This window comes from Alligator sinensis, unplaced genomic scaffold, assembly GCF_000455745.1.
Source record: "Alligator sinensis unplaced genomic scaffold, ASM45574v1 scaffold1295_1, whole genome shotgun sequence".
Classification (NCBI taxonomy): Eukaryota; Metazoa; Chordata; order Crocodylia; family Alligatoridae; genus Alligator; species Alligator sinensis.
In genome coordinates this window covers 3,347,764-3,372,509 of record NW_005841880.1, presented here as the reverse complement: position 1 = coordinate 3,372,509, position 24,746 = coordinate 3,347,764, and the positions used below count along the sequence as shown (strand labels likewise).

The following is a 24,746-nucleotide window of genomic DNA, read 5'->3' as shown; positions in this document are numbered from 1 at the left end:
AGTCCAGACAAAGCAGTTTCTAAAAGCTACCTGGCTCAGCAGTGGAGAGGCCAAAACTGCATTAAACATCCATTTTAAATATAGTTTTAGCAGAGGTTAGCGAAACTGTTTTCCATCCAAAGTGGTTTCTACACACTGAAAGCTATTCCAAGCCCAGCCTGGTTGGGGACTACAGCACCATTTGGAAAACACAACTCTTTAGGGGCCGGGGTGGGGGAGGGGGGGGGCACGTGGGACTAACCGGCTAAATTCGTCAAGAACACTGTGACACAACCCTGCGGGGCAACAAATGAAATTGAAATAATTGCTGCTAGCATGATTTCAGCCATAGCGTGTAAAGGGCAATGCTCTGGCCAAAAAGAACAGCCTGAACTGTAAGAATTCACCTGGGGAGGGACAGAAGGTTAACTGTGGAGTGAGGAAAGGCAGCAGTAATTGTATGTGTGAAACTAGATGCCTTCAAAGAGAGAGTGGAGTGACAATCCAGATTAAACGGGACTGAACAGATAAGGCTTCTGTTCGTTGAAACAGTCTGGGATGCACAAAGATTAGATATTAAGTAGCCCTGAGCCTAAAGCAAAACAGAACTGGCTTTGACTAGCTAGTAGAAGGGCTTTAAAACTCCTATTTGGCTACTGTGCTAGGAACAGATACTGCCCCCTCCCAATGCAATTACATCGAGTTTGCCAGCCAAACTCCTCCTAAGAGCTCTGCAGAGGGATCAGCTGGATGATAACAGATCATTCCAAGCACCAGTGCACATTCCTAATTCCCAAATGCACCCTGGGGTTAAAATGCTGCGACCCAGTGGCAAGCCTGAGCTTTTCAGAGAATGCCTATTTGTTACTATTGGACCTCAGCCTCTAGTCCCGTTTTATGGTCTGACTCATTCACGTGGTTTCCCAGAAGGAGCAATAAGGCGCCTGATTAAAAAGACAATCAGCTCGCTGTACGCCAGGCTACAGCACTCCTGGGGAAAGCAAAGGCAGCAATAAAAAAGAAAGCTAGAAACAAAATGAAGCTTAAGTAGTTCTAGCTGGTCCCAGGCGTCTGGAACAACAGGAGCAAGCCAGGTTTGTGGGCAGCAAGTGTAAAACCAGAGCACTGCAAGAGAATGCAAGAATAACCTGTACCTTTGAGCCATGCCGTGCCAAGACCTCCCATTCCCCACTGGTCAGGGCAATCTCCTCTTTGATAGGGCATTTGAAGTCATCTAGAAAGGAGGAAGGGCAAGAATGAGTGTCTTATCTAGCCAATTTCTGAGAGAACAATTCTAGAGGAGAGGGAATATTGTGAAACGAGACAACCACACGGGGAGGTTTGCTCCAACCTTCGTTGTGGACGTATGGCTGGGTCCAATCGTAGCTGCCCTGCTTTAGAAGGACCATGACTCTGTACAGGTGACAGAAGCCTGTCTTGCACTCATTGGCTCGGATAAAACACAGCTCCTCCTCCTCTCCCTCCGTTTGGACAAAAGGATAAAAGATGTCATGAACCTACCAGACAACAGACAAAGGCACAAAGACATGGCCATGAAGCTTCAGACAGGAAGGGAAATAAAGACACAGTACAGAAAGGTTGACCCTTGCTTTCCATTGTCACCACAGGACAACCCTATGCCCACATGGCAAGGTAAGCCCATACGAGCCCACAACCCAGCCTGGCACCACTGTGAATGGGTGCAGGTGGAAAAGTACTGTGTCCTAGCACAACATGGGCCTGACAAGCCATTCAAAAGCTCAGCTGAGCTGGGCATGTTGGCTCCTCATGAGGCACCTGACAGCCCTGGGGCCTGCAACCCTGTTTATGCCACAACAGGCATTGCTTTGACACTGCTAATGGCCCCCATCATACGGATGAGCTCCCCAAATCCCGAGCAATGAACCAAGTCTAAGGTTAAGGATGGTTCATCCCCCAGAGCTCACTCCATTTTTGGTTTCTCTGCCAAGACTCCCATCAAGAAGTTCATTAGTACCACGTCAAATGAAACCAGGGATGGAGATCTGTCAACTAAGGAACAGACCCACTAGCTCATTTCACTGTGGCTACCAACCCATGGAGAAATGGCAACTTCCAGTCTCTTCTTATCCAAACTAGAATTGGCAACAGAGGAAGTCCTTCACTGCTGCATTGTCAGCCTCATGGGCTACCTAATGTCTTAAACCTGAAAAGGTTTTCAAAGGGCATGGACACACCATCAGCCTGATAGGGTAACCAGTCTGGGCAAGGGCAGAGCTGGGCGCATGCCCCACATACTGAAGAAGATGGGGAGGAACCTGGGAGACTTGGTCCAGCCCTACACCCTTACGTTTATCCACACATCAGTGGTTTCTTCATAGATCACAAAGGGTTGGACATTTTCTGGCACAGCTTTGGCAAATTCAGTGCGCTGCTCCTCATTTTCTGGTACCGGGATGAACAGCGCTGGAGGCAGGAGGACTAGCTGGAGCCGCTGCTGAGGACGGTCTAGGAACATGGCCCAGGCACTGAGAGGAAGGAGCGAGTAAAGGTGAAACAGTCTGCCCCCACAGAACTAACACTCTCTCCTTCCCTCCACTGGAAGGCAGGGAGAAGGCTTCCAAAGCAAAGCTCCCCCCTCACTTGGCTGCCTTTTACATTTCTAGGAGTCTTTCCAATGAATGTGCATCCCAGTGCACGCCAGCATGTGATAGGTAAACATGAGGCGAGCTGCCTGCCAGACCTGTGAGTGTGTCCGTTTACAAGGACGCACAATCAGCAAGATGTCATTTAACTGGCTGCAACAGCGTTCGTCTCCTTGGAAAAGGAAGTGGTGTTTCTAATACAACAAGGTCTTGAAGCAAAAAGAAACCAGTCAGCAGTCTGCAGCGGGCACTGCGAAGGGGAAAGGAACTGACCAACGGTCAGGTGCAAACTGAAGGAGTTACTCTCATCTACACCACATCTCTTGCAAGGGAGACTCTCCAAAGTGGAGCTGTACTGCAGCCCTCCTGGCTTGCAGGGAGGCATGTTGACCACTGCTTGACTTGGATACACTTAGGGCTAAATATGCAGCAGCAGAGATTTTATGAGTTAGAAATGATACCACCTTTCTGAAGGAGCATGCCCCCCCTATACCATAATGACCACATCATGGGCTTCATGAATTAATACCCCCCACTAGCCCAGCAAAGCCCTTGTGCAAGCACCATGTACCACCTGAAAGGCATCTTGGGGCTTCTGCATAAGGTGATATAAACCAAGCACCAGAGCACAGAGAGCAGTAATCAAAGATAAAGAATGGGCCAGAGGAAAGTGCAGCCTCACGCTCCAGTTAACAATTGGTCACAGAAATCAAATCTTCTAAAAACAGATATTGTTAACTAGCCATAACAAACACGATTCGAACTGAAACAGCCAAAATTTAAGTGAACCTTCGAATCAAAATTTATGAAAGTCCAGCTATTCTGAAATGACTGGAACCACATGAAAAGTTATTTTTAGATGCTCTATGGCGTCCTGCAACTACCTGAAACATAAATAAGCCAGCACAGGAAGTGAAAACATCCATGTTTGCTGGAGAGTTCAGGGAAAGGCAAGTGAACACTGCACAGTCCTTGTTTGTAGATAAATCAACCCCTTCCTTTGTGGGGTCTTAAGTGTTTTCCTGAATTTCAAATCTGGGATATGCTGTCAAGAAAAAGCAGCGAGTCGTGCTGCTAAATCCTCCAGGTGCTCTCCGGGAAAATTAGCATTCCCCAAAAGAAGAGGCTCCCCCACCATCTAGCCAAGAGCTAAGAATTCCCACAATAGGATTCACGCATTGATCCTTAACAGCCAGCTGTTATGGCTTTGCCAAGATAACCCACGGGTCTAAACAGAGTACTCACAGAGGCTCCCAAAAAAACCCTCTCTCTGTACAGAACTGCACAGAAGGCAGGGTATATTATAGGAGTTTTTCAATTTCCTCCAACCATGACCAACACCAAATACACCAGAGACAAGATAAAGCATTACAGTGTACTGTGATACAACTGCTTACAGTTACCCTGATTTCTTACCACAACAGTTTTGTCTATGTATCTATACTCAACTGCTCTGGTAACAGGCTTAAAAATGAATTCTCTGGGAGTGCACACTTAACATACATTGTGTACAGTGCCACAGTTCTGGTTTAAAACTCAAAGCTCTCTTCTCCATTTGGTCAGTTATAATATAGACTAAGATAACAGGATTATCTTAGTGAGTCAAGCACCACAGAGACTTATGGTTTTTGTGGGTTTAAGCCTGGCCCATTACAGGAAACTGTAAAGTAAATTAAGTGGCTGCATCAGATCAATTAACTGGATGGATAGGGGGGTTCCCCTGGTAGAAAAGCCTACGTACTATTTGCCATCCCTGGTCCATCCAGCACGTGCAATGTACTCCACAGAAGGGAATAACGTGGCAAAGGGCTGCACCAGCTCCTTGTCCTGAGCACATACAATCTGCAAGAAAAGAAAGAACATAAAACCAGCAAGTTCCACTTTACTCTGAAGTTCGGTGGAACAGGGGAAATGGCAGGCAGTGACTAACAGCATCAGTGAACCAGGACTGCAGACACAGGGCTTTACTTCTGTGGTGGGAAGAGAACAAAGGGGTATCTTGAGACCCTTGTAGTATAATGGCTTTGGCATCCACTCACAGGGGATGCAAGCATAGGACTGCTTCTGGGTTCTACCCTTAGCTGTGCTGTTCACCCACTCAAAGCCCCGCTCCTCACTTCTCCAAGAGGTGAATAACATCTTCCCAGTATGGTAAAGCAATTCATGTTCCTTGATCAAAAGATCAATAGGAAGAGCAGTGAGAGGGGTGTCACAGGCACAAAGACTTTTGTCTTTTGCTTTCAAAGTGCCAACAGCGACCGCACAATCTGGCCAGCTTCAGCAGCAGTCACCCTTCACGTGCTATGCCCTTGAACCTCCTTCTCCAGAGACTAGAGATGACTTACCTTCCCCTGACTGTCTGTTTGAAATTCTGCCAGCTTTAGTGTTATCTTGGGGTTTTTGCTGCCTGGAAGGGAAGCAGCAAGGAGAGAATGCCACGATCAGATAAGATAAGCAATCTGGGCACCCCCCCTAGCTTGCACAACAGACATTTTTTAGATAACAAGAGAAGAACTCGGTGTTGCTAGCTGTGCGTGAATGTACATCTAGTGAATGGCTATGCTGAGATTTCTGTTGTGAATGCATGGAGAAGTATATCTGCCTGTGCAGGCAGGTGTGTGCACAGTCATTCCTTGTCAAAGAAGATATAAATTCCCTGTGTATTCAGGGCTATGCCCGAAGGGACAGCTTCCCACTCAACTGTAGTCTCCTTTGTTAAGACAGATTTGGCCATTTCTTTCTGCAGTGAGCTGTGTGTTCACAGACTAAGATCGCCCTTAATATTTATGAGATTCCCTCATATCCCGGTAAGCATCTAAATTAATAATGCAAAGCTGATAGGACAGATGCTGCCGCTTTGGCCTACAGGAGCTGGGAATAACATCAGATGCTCTGCAGCACTCCACTCACCTGTCCTGGGGTATCGATAGGAGTCTGTTTTTCTCTCTTCCAGAGCAGGAGAAGGAACGTGAATTATCTCCACCTCCGACTCATCCACTTCCTCATACAAGATCCGCAGCGTTTTCAAATCTTCTGAGCCTAGAAACAGACACAGTAGGTTTATTTGCCATTAACATCCTCAACTGCCTTTCTTCATTAGGATGGAGCACTATTGTAGTAGGTCTAGCAATTCTCCACACACATTTCCCTTATAGCCCTGCAACTTTTGGTAAGTATTCACATGAAAATTCTACTAGTTTACAGCTCATAAGCGCTAAACAAATGACCTGGAACTCAGATCCTTAAAGCAGTCAGTAAGTTACTGACACAGTTTAGTCTCTCAAAGGCCAAGAGGGAACACTGACCTTCTACTGAACCTGTGGGGCACCACCAGTAGCCTGTGAAACGATCAAACTCCTCCTGGATGACAAATGTGGCTACTCCTGCTGACTTGGGATCATCTAGAACATTGGACAAGCCTGTAAAGGGAGGAGAGTAGGGGCTGAATCAGGAAGAGCAATGCAGGAGTAAAGCTTCCTGATCAGAATCTTGCGAGAAGAAAGGACTCGTCTCTTGATGGTTAGAGGGAACTCTGGGTACCTTTATGGCAGTATGTCATCCGTCTCTCCTCTCCAGTCTCAATATTCGCTACCCACAGGTCATTGTTATTGATGAAAGAAAAGAAGGCAGGGTCAGCAGGGCAGATCTTGGGGTCCATTCGAGGCCCCGAGCATTGGGTCTTGATCTCCAGTGGCTTCATAGGAGACACCTGTGATAAGAAGGCACGTGCTCTGTACCAGCTCTGCTTTCAACTCTGAGCTGAACAAAGGCCCAAGAGATGGTTCTAGCGCACCCATGATGGAACCAGGGCTCAAAAGCGTGCCTCAACGGGAAGCCAGAGGCAGGACCCAACCTGAGAAGCATCCACCATAAGAATGTTGTGCTGGCCTGCCATCTCTCAAACTATGCCCAGTTGTTGGCAGACTCACCATGAAGCCATTCTTGCCCCCATCTCGACAGTGAAAGAGGCTGTTGCTGGCCTGAAAGAGGAAAAGGCCACTCTCGCTGTGGAAGTCATACGAAGTGATTCCAAAGACCCCAAGACGCTTGCGCTCCCTCAGCAGTTCCTCTTCCCTAGAGTACATCCCATGGTGAGGGGTCGCCTGACAGGGAATGAAAGAGAGAGAATCTGCACGTCTGAAGGGGCAGCAATGCTTTATTAATGAGATCGGCTAATCCATGAGTGGCTGAAACGTGACCCACCAGCTAAATGCAGCCAACAAGCCTATAATGCAACTCAGAGCACTGATCTTTAAACACAGGTGGGACTCTAAAGACCATACACCCCCCTCTCCCAGACAATGCTTTCTTCTAGATCAAAGCCAAAGGCCTGGATATGCAGACTGAGTGGCATTTCCACCTTAAGCACAAGACAGCTGCCACTTACTCTATTTATGCAAACCAGGTGCAGTCAATTAACCTAACACCACCTACATCCTCTCACAAAGAGTTTCCATGTCAGACACTGCAAATGATCACTATTTCAGGAATCTTGCATTCGCTTCCAGGGCACTCAAAGATCCATATATGACTCTAAGCCCCTTAAATCTGCTTAACAGACCCCTTGGATAGAGGAAAGCAAGACCAACGTGATCCCATCCTACCAGGCCCTGCCACTCCCCAGCACCCTCTCATTATAAATGGCGGCCTAGTACCGGGCAATTGTGTGTTACCCTTCCTGAATGAATTACTTGAGATGAACTGGCAATGGAAACGTACAACAGAGGAGCCCCACTGCATCCCTGTTATAAAGGCAGTTATTAAATACAGACATTCAAATGGAGTGGGAGGGAGGGAGGCCAAGTACGGGGCCTAGGCAAGAAACCCAGAGCTCCAATCTGTTGTCCCATCTTAACTGGAGGTAGAACACTGTGTACAGTCAAACATATTCTGATACCACCAGCTGATCCATGCTGGCAGACCAACACTATCCCATATTATAGAGGATACACGCGTTCCCATTCTGCTCGGTGTGGTACAACCAGGCTGCTGCACTCCAACAGCTGAGCAGAGCGGTACACACCACACTAGCTGTCTCTCCAGTGTCCGACTGTCAGCCAGCATCCCCCACAAGGACTGCCATGGCACAGAACCTCCTGCATCTCCTCTCACCTGAAAGTGATCCAGCATCTGTTTCCATGACAAGAGCAGCAGGGCCTCCTTCCGTACCTTTTTGGGAATCTCTGAGTAAAGGAGGGAATTCTCCCGGCTACCATATGGCATCCCTGTTGGAAGAACAAAAACAGTTTACTGCGGGCATTTCACCAGAGCTAGGTGTGCCCAGGACAGGTAATAATTAAGGCCATGTTATTAACTACTTAGAACCAGATGTTTTGGGTGATACTAATCAGGCACCTTTTCCAACCTGCTCCCCACAATCCACTCACTAGGTAGTATCCAAATGCTTTAGCTTTATTAAGCAAAGCTTTCTTCGGCAAGGTATTGGTTCAGCTTGGCTGCTTCTTTACCTGCTGCTCAGCTCACACCTTAGCTCAGTGGTTCTCAACTGGGGTACCTTGACATCCTTTCAAGGATGCCATGAGTTACCACACAACATAAGCAGTTAGGTGTGCCAACATGATTCACAAGATAAACCCAGAAATCTCAAATAGGAATCCACAGCATCAGAAACAGTCTAACTTGTTTTGGACTTTTTGTGTTCTTTGCAACAGAAGAACTAGTCTGTTATTTTTCTGTAGACAGAAAAGAGTGGAAGAGCTGGCATTTTCTGAGGGAGGCCTTGAGTCTGAAAAGGTTGAGAACCATTTCTCTAGATGAACTCTCTCTGGAGAGCTTCTGCCCTTACCTATGCGACTCAGTGGGTGGAACCTTCCAAACATTCCTCAGCAGGACAATGACCTGCTAAAAGAACAGGCTGTTCAAACAAACCCTGCCAGTCTGCGATATAATGCCTTCCGGCTCTTGCGTGGGCAGAGGCACAGCCTGGGTAATAGCAGTGGGGGCCTCCTGTTCCTCAATCTGAAAGGGGAGGGACAACTCCTGCACACAACCATGTCAATCAGTCCTTGACCTCTTTGGAGTGGCACCTGTGGTGCCAGCTATGTTGCCTGGTCAGCTACTTTGTGAAAAGGCGCAGAGCCACCACAGTGAGCAGCCAAGGTCAAACACGTTACCAGAGCTGGCCCAGATGCCAGTAGCAACATTAGCCCTGGTGCTGGCTCCGTCTGTGGTGTCACTGAGCCAACGAATTTGCCTTGCACCCTTCCAGATGGGAGCTTATTATAATCAAGACTCAATATTGTCCCAGGACAGCAGGGGAGGGACACCTGCCCTGCTACTGCGAATGGTGCATCTGTTCTGCACAGGAAAGGATTACTGCAGCCTCTGAGCCTGTTAACCTGGTGCTGCACTCGCTTTAGCAAAATGAAAATTGAAATATTAATAAGGACCCGAGAAGCAGAGCAACACGCGAGCACACAGTCCTCAGAGAGACAGAAACACTGAAGTGCTGAGCATGTGGTGTTTAATATAAGCAGCATCTGCCATGATACAACATGAGAGCCTACAGGGACCTTCCTTGGGAAAGATATAAGATGTCCAAGCCGGCTGTAGTCAGGAACACCAAGATATGACTACAGATGCATTTTAAATGGCTGGGACTGCAGTAACATGTGAATCTCCAGATGCCCTTAAAGTTCTTATACTGCATTAGCAGCATCTAGGATGACTCTGCACTATCTATCATTGATATTTGCAAAAAGGATTGCCTACAAATCTGAGACTCCGAGCTTTGGCCCTTCCGTGATGTAGAGAAGCTGCTCAGCTCTGATAACAAATGTGTCCAAAGAGCAAACAGCAGAAATGTACTCTTCCCCCTCCTCAGCATGTGCACATCAAAATCCATGCTAAATCTTAAGGCAACACTTATGCCAGACTGGGGACAATACTTACAGACTCCCTTTAAGCCTATCTGTAAGAAGTGACATCTTGTAGCCTCAGAGACATGACCTAAGCAGAGCTGGTGCCGGGGGCAAACTCTGATGGACAGCAGCTGTGGGGCACGTGCAGGTTCAAAACTAGGGGTAGAGGACAGCAGTCTAACCCATGCTGGGAGCTCATAAAAGTCCCTGGTTGAGCTGCTGCTGCCACTGCATGCTGTGCCCACCCTGACTGTTGCTTTTAAAGCAGCAGAAACTGGGGATTGTTTTGGACAGGGTACAGACTCTGAGGGGGGTGGGCGCAATTCTAGAGCCCCTCCTAACTTGGTGCCCAGGGCAGATGCACTTCTTACCCACCCATAGTTATGCTATTGTGTAGCCCAGAACCAAGCTTTCTAATGATACCTTATTCAGAAATAAAGTGGCCAATTCAACACCTGCTCACTGAGGTTGTGAAAGTAAGAAGCTTTTATCCTGTGCTGTGAGAAGGCTTCAAAAAGATAAGAGATTTTGCCATCATATTAATAACTGGCCAACAATCCAACCTGCTCTTGTGTTCCATAAACTTCTTGAGGAACAACGAATGTTAAATGTCAAAGCTCAGCACTACGTCATCTAAGCCCAACTACTTGAACTGTCACAGTCATTTCACTGCAGGGCCCCAGCAGGATTCCAACAGGAAGATGGACTGCAAATTCTTCACACCATGGGAAAATGCTAACACCAAATACAACTTGTAAGCCAGTCATCTAGATAAGTGTCTAACTTTCATCACTTTCACCAGTACCACAGGGGTCTCAAAGCCAATTTGGTGTTGATGTCTGGACAAAAGGAAGCCCTCGTGGTTTTCACTTCCCACAAGGAATCCATCTGCTGTTTTAACACATCTATTCAATTTTGTTTGCAGGGTGCCTGCTCTGTTAGTATTTCTCAATGAAAATTTGCTGGGGACTACAACAAACCAGTTCACTTGAGCTGCCATGAGAGATCAGACTACTCATCCATCAAACCCAGTATCATGCTGGCAGCAGTGGCTAACACCCAATGCTTGAAAGAGAAGTGGCATCATTGCAAGACAGCACAGCCAGCTGCATAGAGCACTGCATGTAGAACTTCACATGTTACTGACCATAACATTATCCAGCCTTTCTAAAAGTCTACCCACTGTATTTAACTCTGTTGCTAAATTAGCTGTAGCTCTAGACTGGTATAGCTCAAAGATCTACCTTCTCCCAAATCTTCAAAAACAAGAGATAGTTCTGTGGAAAATACTATTAATACCTTACTCTTATTTAACAGATCCATTCTCCTCCTGAAAGCGCTTTACAATTGCCTCATCTCTGAAACACACCCACAATGTAAATCCCTTCCACTTCATGAAGCAGTGAGAAAAACAATTTACTGTCTCTATGAATAAACTGATATCACCTCCTCAAATCAGTGAAATGCATGGAGTTTGCAAAAACACTGAAACCATTGGGAGCAATCTGGAAAGTCAACTGGACAGTCAATCAAACACCCCATAGCCATAACTCATGACCGAGCCATGTCCACCTAAAAGATGAAGGGAAGGACCTTATGATAATGTACATTACAGCAGCACAGAGGGCCAGAGTGGAACTCTCTTATGCCAAGCATTGGGCATAAATAAATAAGGAAGTCCCTGACTTGAACAGCTTCCAGTCAAAATAGACAGAGAAAATGTAGGCAAGAGTAAGTATGAGGAACTGAAATGCTTGCCCAGCTCGGGGCAGGAAGCTCACAACAGAGCTAGAAACTGCTTCTAGATGCCCTGAGTCCCAGTCAAGTACTCTAAACCCACGACCATCACCCCCTCTTACAGCCAAGCTACTACAGGACAAAGAAGGGGACTGGCCAGCCAAAATTATCTGGGTGATAGACACACAAATGCTTAGCAACACCAAATGAGACTGAACAATACAGGGGGATGGCTGAAGCCGGACTTACCTAGGTAATACAGACGATGAGAATGTGGGCTGGATTCTTCAGTTTTCCGGACAAACTGGAAATCATGGGGAGCCTTGTTCACGATCATGCCCGAATACTTCCTGCTGCCATGAATAATGTCACGCAGCCCATCCCATGAATGCTTCTGCACCTGGAACTGGGAAGGCACATCCTCCATCTCAACAACTTCAGTACTGTCCGACAGCGCATCCACTGCAGTCATCCTCTCTTCCCCTTCAGAACTGGTCAAGAAACTGAGAAAAAAAGCAAGGGAGATCATTAGCTGGAAGGGATGCAGCACACTCCATCTACTTACAGGGGCCAACTAATTGCAAAGGCCATGTGCCCCTTGAGAAGCTTTGGCTCTTAAAATTACTTCTGTGGTCACATACTAAACAGGGCCGCATGAAAAAGAGTAATCCATCTCCCACACACAGGCAAGACTCAACTCCAGGACTTCCTCCAGAAACAAATCACCTCTTAAAAAACAATCAGGGCAGGAGAACACCTGCTGTAGCAAATGTTTACTCAGTTTGACTGAACTGAAATACACTGGGACAGATCCTGTCAAATGTGATGTACAGATATTGAGATTGCAACATCTGACCTGAGCATACAAAAGTTAAGTCCTGATCCTGACCTGAATGAGGCATAATGCTTGGCTTCCTTGCAGGGATCTTGTAATCAGAAGTGAAGTGGGACAGCTGTCAAAACAGGAGCGTAAAAGAGCAACTGACTGGGCTGCAGGATGAAGAAACAGCAGGCATTGCAGACTCTGGGCAGTCTTCATAATGCAGCACAACCAGTCCACAGGTTTCCAAAGAAGCAGTTATCACTTTAGATAAAACCCAGCCCTGCTCCTCTAGTCATTACGAACTTCGAGATCTGCATTGTCAAGCCTTTGCTTATAAAGGAGGGCGTGATCAACCTTACATCAGGCATGGTTGGAGACTGTATGCCAGAGGAAGGCTCAGTGAGGAAGGACCTCCAAACTCTACTGAGGTCCAGTGAGCAGAACCAGATAGTCCAAGAGCAAGCTGACTTGCCAGACTTCTTCCAAGGGACAGATTCATTCCCCAAATGACATGGCCATACAACACTCCAGCACTAGCCCCACATCTCCCATTCTAGCCCTTCTTAGCTATTCACATGTTGGCATAAGGGTGGCAACTTTCTAGGAGTAAGGTTCATGAAGAATAAAAGAAAGATTGGGTTCTAAACACCCTGACTGAAATGGAAGTCTGTTCCAAGCCACACGTTTCTTTCACAAATGAATGCAGCCTGCTGCTTAGAGAGATTTGGCAGCATTCTGACAGAGAACAGATTCCACGAAGCAACTGCCACACTTGAGTGTTACACTAGTACAAAACAGACACCCAATCCTAAAAATGCAATGCAGCTCCATACAAAATGTCTGTATACTCTCTCAATAAGGGGATTTACAGGTGGTTCTCATTCAGAAACCACACACACACACACACACACACACAACAAATCCCAAAACAAAAGAAGAATTTGTTTTTGTTCTTTCTGTATTATTATGAACCAATCTTCCACTTTCCAGGATCTAAAGGAATGTTTTCACTTGTACCTTCATCTCATTTGACTGGATCATCAATTCTGCTCTAACCAACACAATGACAGCTCAGTTGTCACCTGCTCAAAAACCTCTTGATGTCAAGCAAGACAGAAAAAGAAAGCCTGTAAAATCCCTCCTCAAATCTCTTCTGAAGAGACTAACCTAAGATTAGACAGGTAGTCATGCAAAACATACCATCTACTGCGGTGGTCATCCACCGAGTAGTAGGTTCTGCATGACCATCAGACCAGATTACTCTCCTCACTGAAACAACATACCTGAAATAAGCTGGGCTTCCTTGTAGGTGGCAGACAGAATTTAAGGCAACAAATATCATAACAGCTTCCCAAGACCCTGATTGCTGCACTATGAGCACATATGATGTGAAAACATTACAAAGCAGCTCTGGAAAAAAAACCCTCCCCCCACTCCTGATACCAACCACCCAGCAGAAAAACAACAAAATCACAGCTTGAAAACAAATGAAGTGCAGGACCTTGCAACGAGAGCATGACAGGCAGCTCAGGTAAATCCGCAGTGGAAAACACTGAATCAAGCTTTAACAAACTCTCCCCCATAAACCTTGCATAATATCAACAGCCTCAAGTCTGTCAGCTTCACATACCCTGGGTGTGGCAGGAGCAATTCGAGTCAGTCTCCTGGCCTCTTTCAGAACAAAAAGCCAAGCCTGAAAACAAAACGCCATCTATCAGAAACACAGCGGGGACAGCACAAGGATTTAAAAGCAGATGCAGTAATCTAGCAGTTACACTCCTCTTCCCAGATCCCACTACAGTTTGGGCCAAGTCTGCTCAGCTGATAAATCAAAAGGGTTTTCAGGACACTAATAACATTCCACAAGACAGCTCTTCCCACCCAGCTGGCGAAACCCCTTCAAAGGCAGTGATGGTAGCATTCAAACAACTCTGCTCTGCACAAAAGGAGTTTCCAAGGCCAGCTCAGGTTTCAACAACTTAACTTGAACACAGTCCATTCACATCCCTAATACTCATCCTCACAACCAGCCACCCCACTGAAAGCTAGTGCTAACAATTGGACAACAGAGTCCTGGTATCATGTCCTGCTGGTGCATTTTGCATCAAGAATACACTCATCAAGACAAAAAAGCCGTCACTTTTCAATTATTTCAGCATGTCACAGCAAAGAGGCCAGATGATGCTATTGTAAATTCCCACAGTCCATCCAAAAGTCTGAGATCTATGCAAAGATTAGGCTAAGAAGTAAACAGGAAGGGATCATGGAGTCAACAATGAAATGCAGCCATTTGGTGGGGCAAAATGAAGCACGTGGCTCTAGGAAAGGAAGGGAAGTATAACTCCTATAAACTGGGACAGCAGTGGGAATTTTTGGATGAATCTACCTGGACTGGAGTCTGGCCAAGACACCAGATTTAAACAATTTCCTGGTAAAGACTGAGCTCTGGAACTGTTGGCAGCTACACAGCACAACTCGCGTGCCTTGCAACACCAGATGTAAAACTGTGGAGTCCCTTATCGTGCTGAGACACTGACTCGATACTGACTCAGAGGAAAAAGTCATCCTGACTGTGCTACTCAACCCATTCTCTCTCATTACTTGCATCTTCTTTGGGAGTCTCCAAACATACCAGCCAGCCAGGTTTAATCTGCTAGATCTGACAAGGCAAGGTGACTGCAAGCAGAGAGGACCAGAGCAGGGTGCAGGACCTGGGGCAAATCAGCTTGTGTGGGACCCCACCCCCAGATGCAAGGAAGCTGGTGGCAGATTCAGCGGGGAGCAGAGGGGGTGCCAAGCGGCCGGACATGAAGCCAGTGGCAGTGGGGAGTTGCCGCGGCCACTCAGGGGCCCGGGGCAGTCACCCTGATTCATGCCCTCCCTTGGGGACAGCCCTGGCTGCAGGCTTACATCCAAGTTTCATTTCAAAGTCAGGTGCAGGAAAAAATGTAATAAAGCTACAGAAGAGAGAGAGAAAGGAAAGGCTGACAAGTGCAGGGTACTGCACCTGGGTTTCAACACTGACAAATGCAGGGTACTGCACCTGGGCTTCAACACTAAGTGCAAGGTGCTGCACCTGGGGAGGAAGAACCAGCAGCAGCCCTACAGGTGGGGAACTCCCTTCTCGTCAGTGCAGAGGCAGAAAAGGATCTCGGAGTTATTACTGATGCCAAAATGAACAAGGGCCGACAGTGTGGGGACACGGTCAGGAAGGCTAACTGCACCTTGTCGTGCATCCACAGATGCATCTCAAGCAGGCCCAAGGAGGTGATCCTCCCCCTCTACGCGACACTGGTCAGGCTGCAGTTGAAGTACTGCATCCAGTTCTGGGCGCCGCACTTCAGGAGGGATGTGGACAGCATTGAGAGGGTCCAGAGGAGGCCACCTGCATGGTCAGGGGGCAGCAGGGCAGGTCCTACGAGGAGAGGCTGAGGGACCTGAACCAGTTCAGCCTCCACAAGAGAAGGCTGAGGGAGGATCTAGTGGCCGTTTACAAACTAGTCAGAGGGGACCAGCAGGCATTGGGGGAGTCCCTGTTCCCCTGAGCACTCCCAGGAGTGACTAGAAATAATGGTCACAAGCTGGCAGAGGGTAGATTCAGACTAGACATCAGGAGGCGCTACTTCACAGTCAGGGCTGCTAGGATCTGGAACCAACTTCCAAGAGAAGTGGTGCTGGCTCCTACCCTGGGGGTCTTTAAGAGGAGGCTAGATGACACCTTGCTGGGATCTTTTGACCCCAATACTCTTTCCTGCCATGGCAGGGGGTCAGACTTGATGATCTGCTCAGGTCCCTTCTGACCCGACCAACCATGAAACTATGGAAAAGGAAGGGTACGTGCGTAAATAAAAGCACGTAAAGCCTGCCAGCTGGAAAGGGTTGACCTTTGCAAGCATTTCAGGCACTAAAAGGACTTTTAGACAATGTCTCCACGGGCACAACAAGCAGGCTGAGGTTTATATCCAGCAGTCACCCGATGACGGGTCCACCCTGCTGGATGCCGAAGACCAGAAACGTTACCTTCTCCAGCTTCCTGCAGTCTCGTTTTCCAGACGCACCCTCTTTATCTTCTGCATTAACTACTCAGCGAGCCTCCAACGGGACAGGAAACTAGATGGGAAGAGAGAAAGCAACACGTCAGCGCCACGGGACCCTTCTCCGTTACACCTGCCGCTCGGGGGGGGCTTCCTGGGGATCTCTTTGCTTTCCTTCCATTCAGCGAATAGATGCGGCGGGACGTTTGTGCCCCCAAGCGGAACTCGGCCGATTGTACTGGTAACGTCGTGACCGTCTCGCCTGCCGAAGCCTGGCTTTCAGCCCTCTAAGTCGTGCTCCGAAATCGAGATCCTCAGCAGGACGGAGCCTAAGAGGAAGCGACCCCTGACAGGAGCCCCACCGAGGGGGGCCGCGGCCTGGCCGGTGACACCGTGGTGGGGGGACACCAGTCCCTCTGGTGCCAGGGCAAGGCCGTTGCCTCTCCTCAGCAGCCCCCTGAGGGGGCTCCCGGCCGGATTTCAGCCGCTCCCGGCCCTGACGGGATGTAGGGACGAGGGACCGGGGTCTTCCCCGCGTCAGGGGAAGAGGGGGCGGGGCCAGTGCCCCGAGGGTGTGGAGGGAAGGCGGTTCGAAGTGGACGGCACCATTCTCCGGCCGAGAGGGGGAGTTCGCGGTGAGAGAGAAAGAGAGAGAGAGAGGCAGCCGAGCCGCTTCGTTTTGAGTCTGGGAGAGAGTTTAGTGTCCCTCAGAAATGGTTGAATTTGTCGTTTCCCTCTCCCTCCCCCCCGCGCATATTATAATGGTACGACCCATAGCCAGGCGTAGCCTCCTGTAGGCCGGCGGCACACTACCGTTCAGCGCCGCGTTGGTGGTATAGTGGTTAGCATAGCTGCCTTCCAAGCAGTTGACCCGGGTTCGATTCCCGGCCAACGCAGTTCGTTGCTTTTTCTTTCTGCCCGCCGCCGTTCTCCTTTTACCCCGCGTGGGGGCGGCAACCCCCTCCCCTCTCCTCCCCTCCCGGGCAAGAAAAAGCACACACTCGGGGGTGGGGGGGAAAAATTAGACACGTGTTCCCGCCCGGGATCGAACCGGGGACCTTTCGCGTGTGAGGCGAACGTGATAACCGCTACACTACGGAAACCGGTGGTGCCTGTCCGCTGCCCCGCTGCTTTGCAGCTCTACTAGAGGATATTGCAACGCTTGCTCCGGGTCTATGGCGCTCCCGGGGCGGCGGCACAGCAGCAGGGAGAATTGCGGTCCCAAGGGTCCGGCTCAGCCCCCCCTGCTGTCTCATCCCAGCCTCTCTGGGGGCATCTACACAAGACTTAATGCGCATTCGCCTCATAACATGAGTCACAGACAAACCAGTGTGATGAGGCGAATGTGCAGTAAGCATGACCAAATAACGGCGCCGGCACTAATGCGCTGTAACTTTAGGTCATGTCGTAACTTTAGACGCTGCGCATTTCATTAGGCCTTTGTCAAGGGACTAGTAAAGTAGGTGCACATTATCTAAGGAATGCAAAACTCTAGACCTCTTGGCAGTGGCGATGCATAGGAGGTACACGGGGGTGCGCGTGCATCCCTTGAGAGCGCCGGTGCACCCCCTGACCGGCCACTTACGCAATGGGCAGGGGGGCAGGTGGGAGCGCCGGTGCCCCCCCTGCAAGCACTGACCGATCGCTGCAGCTGCTCCCCAAAGCGACTGCAGCGATCAGCCACGGGGGGGAACCCGAGCAGCGAGATCGGCTGTGGGGGGACCCCTTCCAAGTGGGCCGGACTGGTCACAGGGGGGGCATGTGCCCCCCCGATTAAGGTGGCACCAGTCTCCCATGGCTCCTGGTTCAGAGATGATACCTTTTATTAAACCAACTACATATCTAATGAATGTGCAGACCACTGTTTCCCAACCTTTTCCAGCTCAAGGCGCGCTTACTTTAATAACAATTTTCCGCAGCACACCTTTTAAGGCATTCCCCATCCTCATACCGATTGCAGCTCATTGCCATGGCAAAATTCTGCAGCACGCCTGTTCATTTTTGACGGCACGCTTTTGTGCTGCAGCACACTGGTTGGGAAACACTGGTGTAAGCGTACCGCGGGTTGCCTGGTTTACCGCCCTCCTGGCAAGAAAGATCTGGTCGCAGTCAGACCCAGGGGCAGGGTCCAAGCGCCCTTTGACTGCATGCATCCAAAGGTAAGACCTGCAGCTCTGAATCCTGGACAAGCCAACCCTAAGAAGCCTGGCCCCCAAGCTAGGCAGCATCAAGGGGCCACACTGGGATGAAGGCAGCAGGCAGCCCTGGTGCAAAGCCCTGTTGCTGCCACAGCTTATATCCTAGGTGTGCAGCCAGGGCCTAGCCCCGTTCTTGCATTGTTCCTGCTGTGCACGGATCCCGCAGCCAGGGCCCCTCTCCTGGATGCAGCTGCCACCAGGTGTCGGTAGAAGAGCAAGGATGAAAGGTGAGCAGCTGGCTGAGCCGCCGGGAAAGCTTTGGCTTTGGGCTCCTGAGCAGCCACTAAAGGCCAAAGCCTCAGAAAGGGAAGCAAGGTTCTTTGGGTAGATGTGGTATCTTTTCTTAGACCAATGGAGTAATCTAATAAAAGATATCACATCTACCCTAAGAACCTTGCCTGCCTACATCCTTAGATTAACACGGCTACAACCCAAAACTTGAATGCACAGCACCATTGAGGCCCCTGCAGCCCAGTGCAGGGAAAGGAGCTTGCGGGGCTGTGAAAAGCAGCTGTTGTCTTGGATGGAGAGGGCGAGAGGAGCCTGCTGCTGTCGGAAAGCCACGAGAGGAGCAGTTCTGGGCAGGCTGCAATGCCAGACTCTGGAGCAGCAAGAGGGACCTTCGGCACTGTGGTCCAGCAGCTCTTCCCTGTGCCTGGATCAGAGTCTGTCCCCTGCCACGTAAACCAGCCCTCAAGCAGACGGTACTGCGCCAGCTTGCCCTAAGGTTTCACTTGCTACCAGCCGGGCCAGAGAGTTCTTAGTCATTCTTAAACGTGAGCTTGAATTGCGGGTTACAAGTTGAAGCCAGATCCCAGGATAAGCCGCAGCTCACGAAGCTGCCCCGAGTTAACCCCCTCTGATCTCTGCGCAAAACACCTACCAATGGGAAGAGATCCAGAGATCCGGCTCGGGGCTGGTGTGAGCAGAGGTGGCACCACACTGACATCAATAGCCATGGTGCTGGCTTGGCCCAGGGCTGAGCTTGGGCTTTGATGTGCTAACTCTGATGCGCAGCGTAAGAAACCTGCTGCTCACCAAAAGAGAAGTCAGAAATCAGAGACTGCGTGTCCTGTGCAGACTTGTGCGTTGTGCACAACAGCAGGGTTGGTGCCTTCTAGCCGTCCTCCTGCCAGCTTGGCCCAGCCCGGGTGCACACACAAAGTCCATCCTTGGGCAGCAGTTGATAAGCAAGATCTGAGGAAAAGGCAATCAGGGCTTCCTTCAGGAGTGTAGGGTGTGCATGTGCATGTGTGTACACAAGTGCATGACAGTGTCTATGTGCACGTAGGCAGCTCTTACTGAGAAACAATCACAAGATGAAGGATCTGTTTGAATTCCTCCCAGCACATGGCAAAGTGAACCGAGTCCCAGGGATGTCTGTTCAGGGAGGTCACCATGAGAATGGAGCAGGGACTCTCTCAGTGGCTTCATGCTCCTCAAGGACACATCACAATACGTGCAGGAATTCAGTGTGCTTTTAAAATAGAAAAGCATAGCTGGAGAATGACTCATCAGAGAGATACACTAAATGAATCACCGACTCTCTAGGTTTAAGCCTCACTCACTACCGCAGTACCCAGGCGGGTTCCCTACAAAGCTACATCTGTCCCAGGCCCCTGGTTGTGGAAAACACTTGTACAGGAATGACTCGAAGCATGTGAGCAATCCTTTTGATTCACAGGGAGCTATGAATTTCGGGTGGAGGAGGAAATAAAATCATGTGTGTTAAAATATGTGTTTGCCCAAGTGTCTCGCTGGACATGAGTGAGAATGAGTCGGTAAGACACGGGATGAGCCACAGCATTTTCTAGCCCTGCAGCACATTATCCTCAACTGCTTTTCCTTTCTTGTCTGGGCACCTTCTTACCTAGTTGGTTCCTTTGACTTCATGCTGCAAAATGTCTGCCTTTTGTCCAGGAAAATATTTGAACACATGAAGCCAGGGCCCCTCAAAGGCTCAGAGACCTGGAAAGGACATTTAAAAAGCCCACCTGAACATGCTGTTGTTGGCGCTTATTAGTCTCATGATTTTAAAGCTGATCTCATGATTTTGGGGGCCTGGCTCGTGCATTGCATTATTTTAAATCTGGGGTTTGACAATGGAGCTGGACTGTTCTCAGTGGTGGCAGATGACAGATCAAGGACCAACTGTCTCAAGCTGCAGCAAGGGAGGTTTAGGTTGGATGTTAGGAAGAACTTTCTCACTAGGAGGGTAGTGAAGCACTAGAATGGGTTACCTAGAGAGGTGGGGGAATCTCCATCCTTGGAGGTTTTTAAGGCCTGACTCAACAAAGCCCTGGCTGGGATAATGTAGTTGGGGCTGGTCCTGCTTTGAGCAGGGGGTTGGACCAGATGTGACCTCCTGAGGTCCCTTCCAACGTGAATTTTCTATAATACCCCAAACGAGATTCGTAACTGAAGCACAACCTGCATCTTAATTAAGATCCTTAACCGGACTCCGGACCGGGAGCCTCATCTGTGTTAGCATGTTTTGTTAAATCCTTCCAATGTTGTTCCCCTGCAGCCAGCAACAGGGTGCTCACACAGCTTGTCCACCAGCCGTCTTACCCCGGGTGGTCCTCCGAGCACAGCCCGAGGCGTATGTGCGTGACACAGTATTGAGAAAGCCGGTGGCCAGTCTACAAGAGAACATCCGCTATTGCAAGCACCGGAGAAGCTACGTCAGCAGTAGAGCCATGGCTGCAGAATGTAAGTGGGGACAGAGCTAGAGAGTTTGAAATGCTTGGTTTTTCCCCAAGACCTCTTTAACACCAGTGGTCTGGGAGCACTGTGGGGAAAGGGTATGGCTGGGCTCTGGTCTGTGCCTGGCACAGAAGACAGAGCCCAGGTGAGACAAGGGCGCTGAGTAGATGCCTGCAGCAGTGTGAGAGCAGAGCCTCGATAACAGACTTCACTGCTGGCCTGCCCAGAACAACCCAGGCACAACCAAGACATAAGGTACCCCGAGGACCACACCAGGTTGTAGACAGCGCGGTCCCTCGCCCTGCCTGTTCAAACATGAATCTATGTCAAGTGTCAGTGGGGCCCAATGAGGAAGGGGAAAGAGCAATACCAAGAGGGGCAGTGGTGCTAAATAGGTAGAGCAATGGCATAGGAAACAGGACACCTGTGGTCTGTTCCAAGGTCTGTTGTGTGACATTGGGCAAGTCACACTCGTTTCCAGGTGTCCCTGCTTCCCATTGTTTGGTACTGGCTATGGATACCACGAGCCATCTGAATCCTTCCTGCTGTCACTGAGGGCACGCACAAAGCTGCTGACAGGAATGGCCAAGTCCAGGTGTTACCTGTTTTACCAGGACAGGTTGTGTGACCCCCTTCCTGGTGGACCAGCGTACTGCTTTCAGTCTGGGCCCTACGCCTTAAGGCCCCCTTCCCCAACTTGGCTGATCCCACCAGGGTTCAAAACTCCTGCCAGCACAGGTCCCAGGGCTCCTGGAAAACACCAGCCTTCGTATCATAGCCTCCCAGGAGCATCCCCCAGGGAAAGCTCTTGTAATGCAGGGGAGTCAAGTGAGCATGTGCTGTGAATCTCTCTCTCACGGCAGTCACTGCACTGGTGAATCAGGCCTTTCATTAGTGTAACGAGCAGTGCAGTGCATTGCATCCTGTGCTCGACAGATCCAGAAGAGCTCCCAAATCTTCCCCAAAACAGCCTGCGTGCTTGTTACAAGAGAAGAGGGGAACCCGGAGGCCCCTCCAGGAGGGAAGTTGACAGCCTAGGAGACAAAGCTCTCTGCACAATGCCGCAATTAGCCATTCATTTGGGCTGCCCGCGAACCAGGAGAACATCCCTTGTGCTGGGAGATAAAACACAAACGGATTCAATGGCACTGATTCAAATTAGGTCAGGCCAGCTTTTGTGTCGTGGGGGCTGCACAAAAGCAGTCACACGACCGCAGAGGGGGGCAGACAAAGGAAAGGAGGCCAGGCAAGTGGCAGAGGCACTGGCGGTGGGTGGGTGCAGAAAGCAGGGAGGGAGAGAGCGCAACAAAATAAACGACGCTGTTAACTCAAATGAAAAGGGGCCGCAGAACCTGCATGGAACAGGCTGGTCAGGCTTCCTCACCAAGGAGACTCGCTCTTTCCTCTGCCAGATCAGGGCTACTGGGTCAAAAGAGATGGCAGCACCTCTGTCGCCAAGCTCAAGGAGTTGGGTCTTTCCTTGTGACTAGCAATTAATGGAGGGAGAGGGGCAATGCTGATAGCAAAGCCCATTGGTGCTTTGGTGTCAGTGGCCCCTGGCACAAGCTTCTAAATCACTTAGGGCTTAAGGGAGCCAGGGTCCTTTCCCTAGTCCCTCTGCAGTAGGCTGAATCCCACCCTGATAGCTCCAATCCTCTGAGCATCTCATATCTCCAAACAGGCATGAGTTAATGGCTTCTCCCATCCTGTCTTAGCCCACACAAGCCTTGTATTCCTGAAGAGATAGGGACAGAGATTTTGCCCAAGGTCACTCAGCAAGTCAGTGGCTGGGGCAGGATTAGACCCAGGTTTGCAGTCCCAGGTCTTAAGCGGAGTATACACAACTCCTTCCCTGGTGCCTAACTCCTAGGGTGCATGGGTATCAAAGACTAGAGTCCCAATGAGTTAGGCACCTAATCTCTTTGAGAATAGTGGACTCTGAGTCTGTGGCCCCAGCTCTGACCCTAGTGCAGACTTTCAAATAATTAGTAGTGTAGCGGCAGTGTTTCATGTATTTGTGTCTTTCTATGTGACAGTGGGAGAACACAAGAACAGGTCACCAGCTGTAGAGAAAACAGAGCAGAGAGAGTTATTTATAAGTACCTGACCTTTGAATGCTTCACAGGTTGGATGAGTTGTTGTAATGATCTGACATCTGAACACTAAGCATGTGCAGCCAGGTGAATCCATTTGCTGGAAGAATCAGGGAAGATTTAAAGGCAAGAACGCACCATTCAAGGCTCTCTCCTGGATTGGAATAATGCAGGTGGCTTGTATGACTGGAAGACCAAAGAAACATCCATGGGAGAAAATGTGTGTGTGGATGCAACACTTTCTACCAGAGGAAGCTCAGCTCTAACCATCCAACATACAGAAGGCCTTTCACCCATATGCGCTAATGCTGATACTGGACAAACGCAGACTGAAAATAAGTTACGTCTGTCTAGCATAGAGAAGAATTAACCACCGGACAACAAACCCAGAGCTGCTATAGATGCTGTATCACTGGATTTTTTTTTTTTTTTAAAACAATGTGAGGTTTTTCTCCAAGGTTTGCTATGTTTCAGCACTATGCTAAGAGCTTGATTCATAAACTGGATTCTGGCCTGTGTCGGGCAGGACATTGGAGCAGATAACCCTCCTGGTTCCTTCTGGCCCTAAATGCTAGGACTCTAACTCCATGAGGTTGCCAGGTTTCAAGGTTTTATCACAAATCTTACAATATTTGGAGAGTCTTCAAATCCTGGTGTCATGAGAGCATGACAAAACGCCAGCTTCCCTCTTCAGATAAAACCAGGTATGTTTATATGGTCCATAACAGGGCATGGGAGAGGTACCTGAGCCCCATCTTGAGAAGCTAGGTCAGGTACCAGGAGCAGTGGAAAGCCAAGTGGCATAATTTTTCTTCTGTCTGGTTCTAAATGGAGACTTCACTTTACAGCATGGGGGATAGATATAGCTGTGTCTGTAGCCCTCATGGTGCTGGAGGAGAGGAGATTTGCAAATATGAACCGTCGGGATCCCTAAAACAGAAATCAATTAAAAGAACCCTTTCCAGGTCTCGTTTTAAGTCAATCGCATGGTGGGTTTCTGGCTCGTGCCTTTTGAACTCATGGGGTGGGCAAGACTGAAGCTGTATCATAGCTTTGAAAGATATATCCCAGCATCGAGCCAGCCCAGTGGCTCAGACGCCCACTATATAAATAGGACATGTTTTGAAGATGACAGACTTATTCCCTGAACGATTATTTGCTGTTTTGGTTTGGGGTAGCTTTTTGTGTGTGTGTGTGTGTGTGTGTGTGTGTTTAGTTTATTTCTTCTTTTATCAGCTCCAGCTGAGACAGGAGGAGGTGGAGGATAGCTTTATTTCTCTCTCTGTAGATAAGGGGAGGCTGTGTCTGTGCAGCCATGGTGACAAGATCCAGGGTGCTTTCTGGCTTCTAAGCTGCTTGCTCCCCACCCCTGGCTCCCAAGTGCAAGTGGGGCAGAGGAGAGAGAGGAGCTTTTGTCTCTCAAGTGCTTCAGCTGTTGCTGCTAATTAAGCAGAGAGCTTTAGTGCATCCCCTGCCCTGCTTAAGGAGAGTCAGATTGGGTCTAAAGACGGTCAAGAGGCAGTGTTGGTCTGTGGGAAGGGCAGGACCTGGAGAGGTAGGAGGACTCCTGGGTCCCATCTCTCCCTGTGCTGCTGTCTTGCTATGTGACCTATGGCTTGCTCCGGGCCTCAGCTTTCCTGGCTGGGCTGGGGAAGTAATAGTATAGACCTA

General features: G+C 49.3%; 1 protein-coding gene and 2 non-coding genes across 5 annotated transcripts in view; 1 reads left to right on the top strand and 2 right to left on the bottom strand.

The window, feature by feature from the left end:
- DPP9 (dipeptidyl peptidase 9) overlaps window positions 1–16,175 on the bottom strand; it is a 23,011-nt gene extending 6,836 nt beyond the window's left edge. The window contains exons 1-13 of one of the 3 annotated variants that reach the window (XM_025196501.1): window positions 16,065–16,154; window positions 13,675–13,737; window positions 11,471–11,724; window positions 7,716–7,828; window positions 6,533–6,706; window positions 6,144–6,312; window positions 5,909–6,022; window positions 5,514–5,642; window positions 4,949–5,010; window positions 4,345–4,445; window positions 2,309–2,486; window positions 1,331–1,496; window positions 1,134–1,213 (exon numbers count right to left, since the gene is read on the bottom strand). In XM_025196501.1, coding sequence (XP_025052286.1) covers window positions 1,134–1,213; window positions 1,331–1,496; window positions 2,309–2,486; window positions 4,345–4,445; window positions 4,949–5,010; window positions 5,514–5,642; window positions 5,909–6,022; window positions 6,144–6,312; window positions 6,533–6,706; window positions 7,716–7,828; window positions 11,471–11,693 — 1,509 coding nt within the window. In that variant the 5' untranslated portion in view covers window positions 11,694–11,724; window positions 13,675–13,737; window positions 16,065–16,154. Of the gene's footprint in view, window positions 1–1,133; window positions 1,214–1,330; window positions 1,497–2,308; window positions 2,487–4,344; window positions 4,446–4,948; window positions 5,011–5,513; window positions 5,643–5,908; window positions 6,023–6,143; window positions 6,313–6,532; window positions 6,707–7,715; window positions 7,829–11,470; window positions 11,725–12,110; window positions 12,127–13,674; window positions 13,738–16,064 lie in introns of those variants that run through there. The other 2 variants (XM_006017491.3, XM_025196502.1) reach the window with 2 other exon arrangements.
- A 727-nt stretch (window positions 16,176–16,902) lies between these two features.
- Window positions 16,903–16,974, top strand: TRNAG-UCC. Its single transcript has one exon. It is a non-coding gene; the product is annotated as a tRNA-Gly (tRNA).
- Window positions 16,975–17,108: 134 nt separating this feature from the next.
- On the bottom strand, window positions 17,109–17,181 carry TRNAV-CAC. Its single transcript has one exon. It is a non-coding gene; the product is annotated as a tRNA-Val (tRNA).
- Between the last annotated feature and the right edge of the window lie 7,565 nt (window positions 17,182–24,746).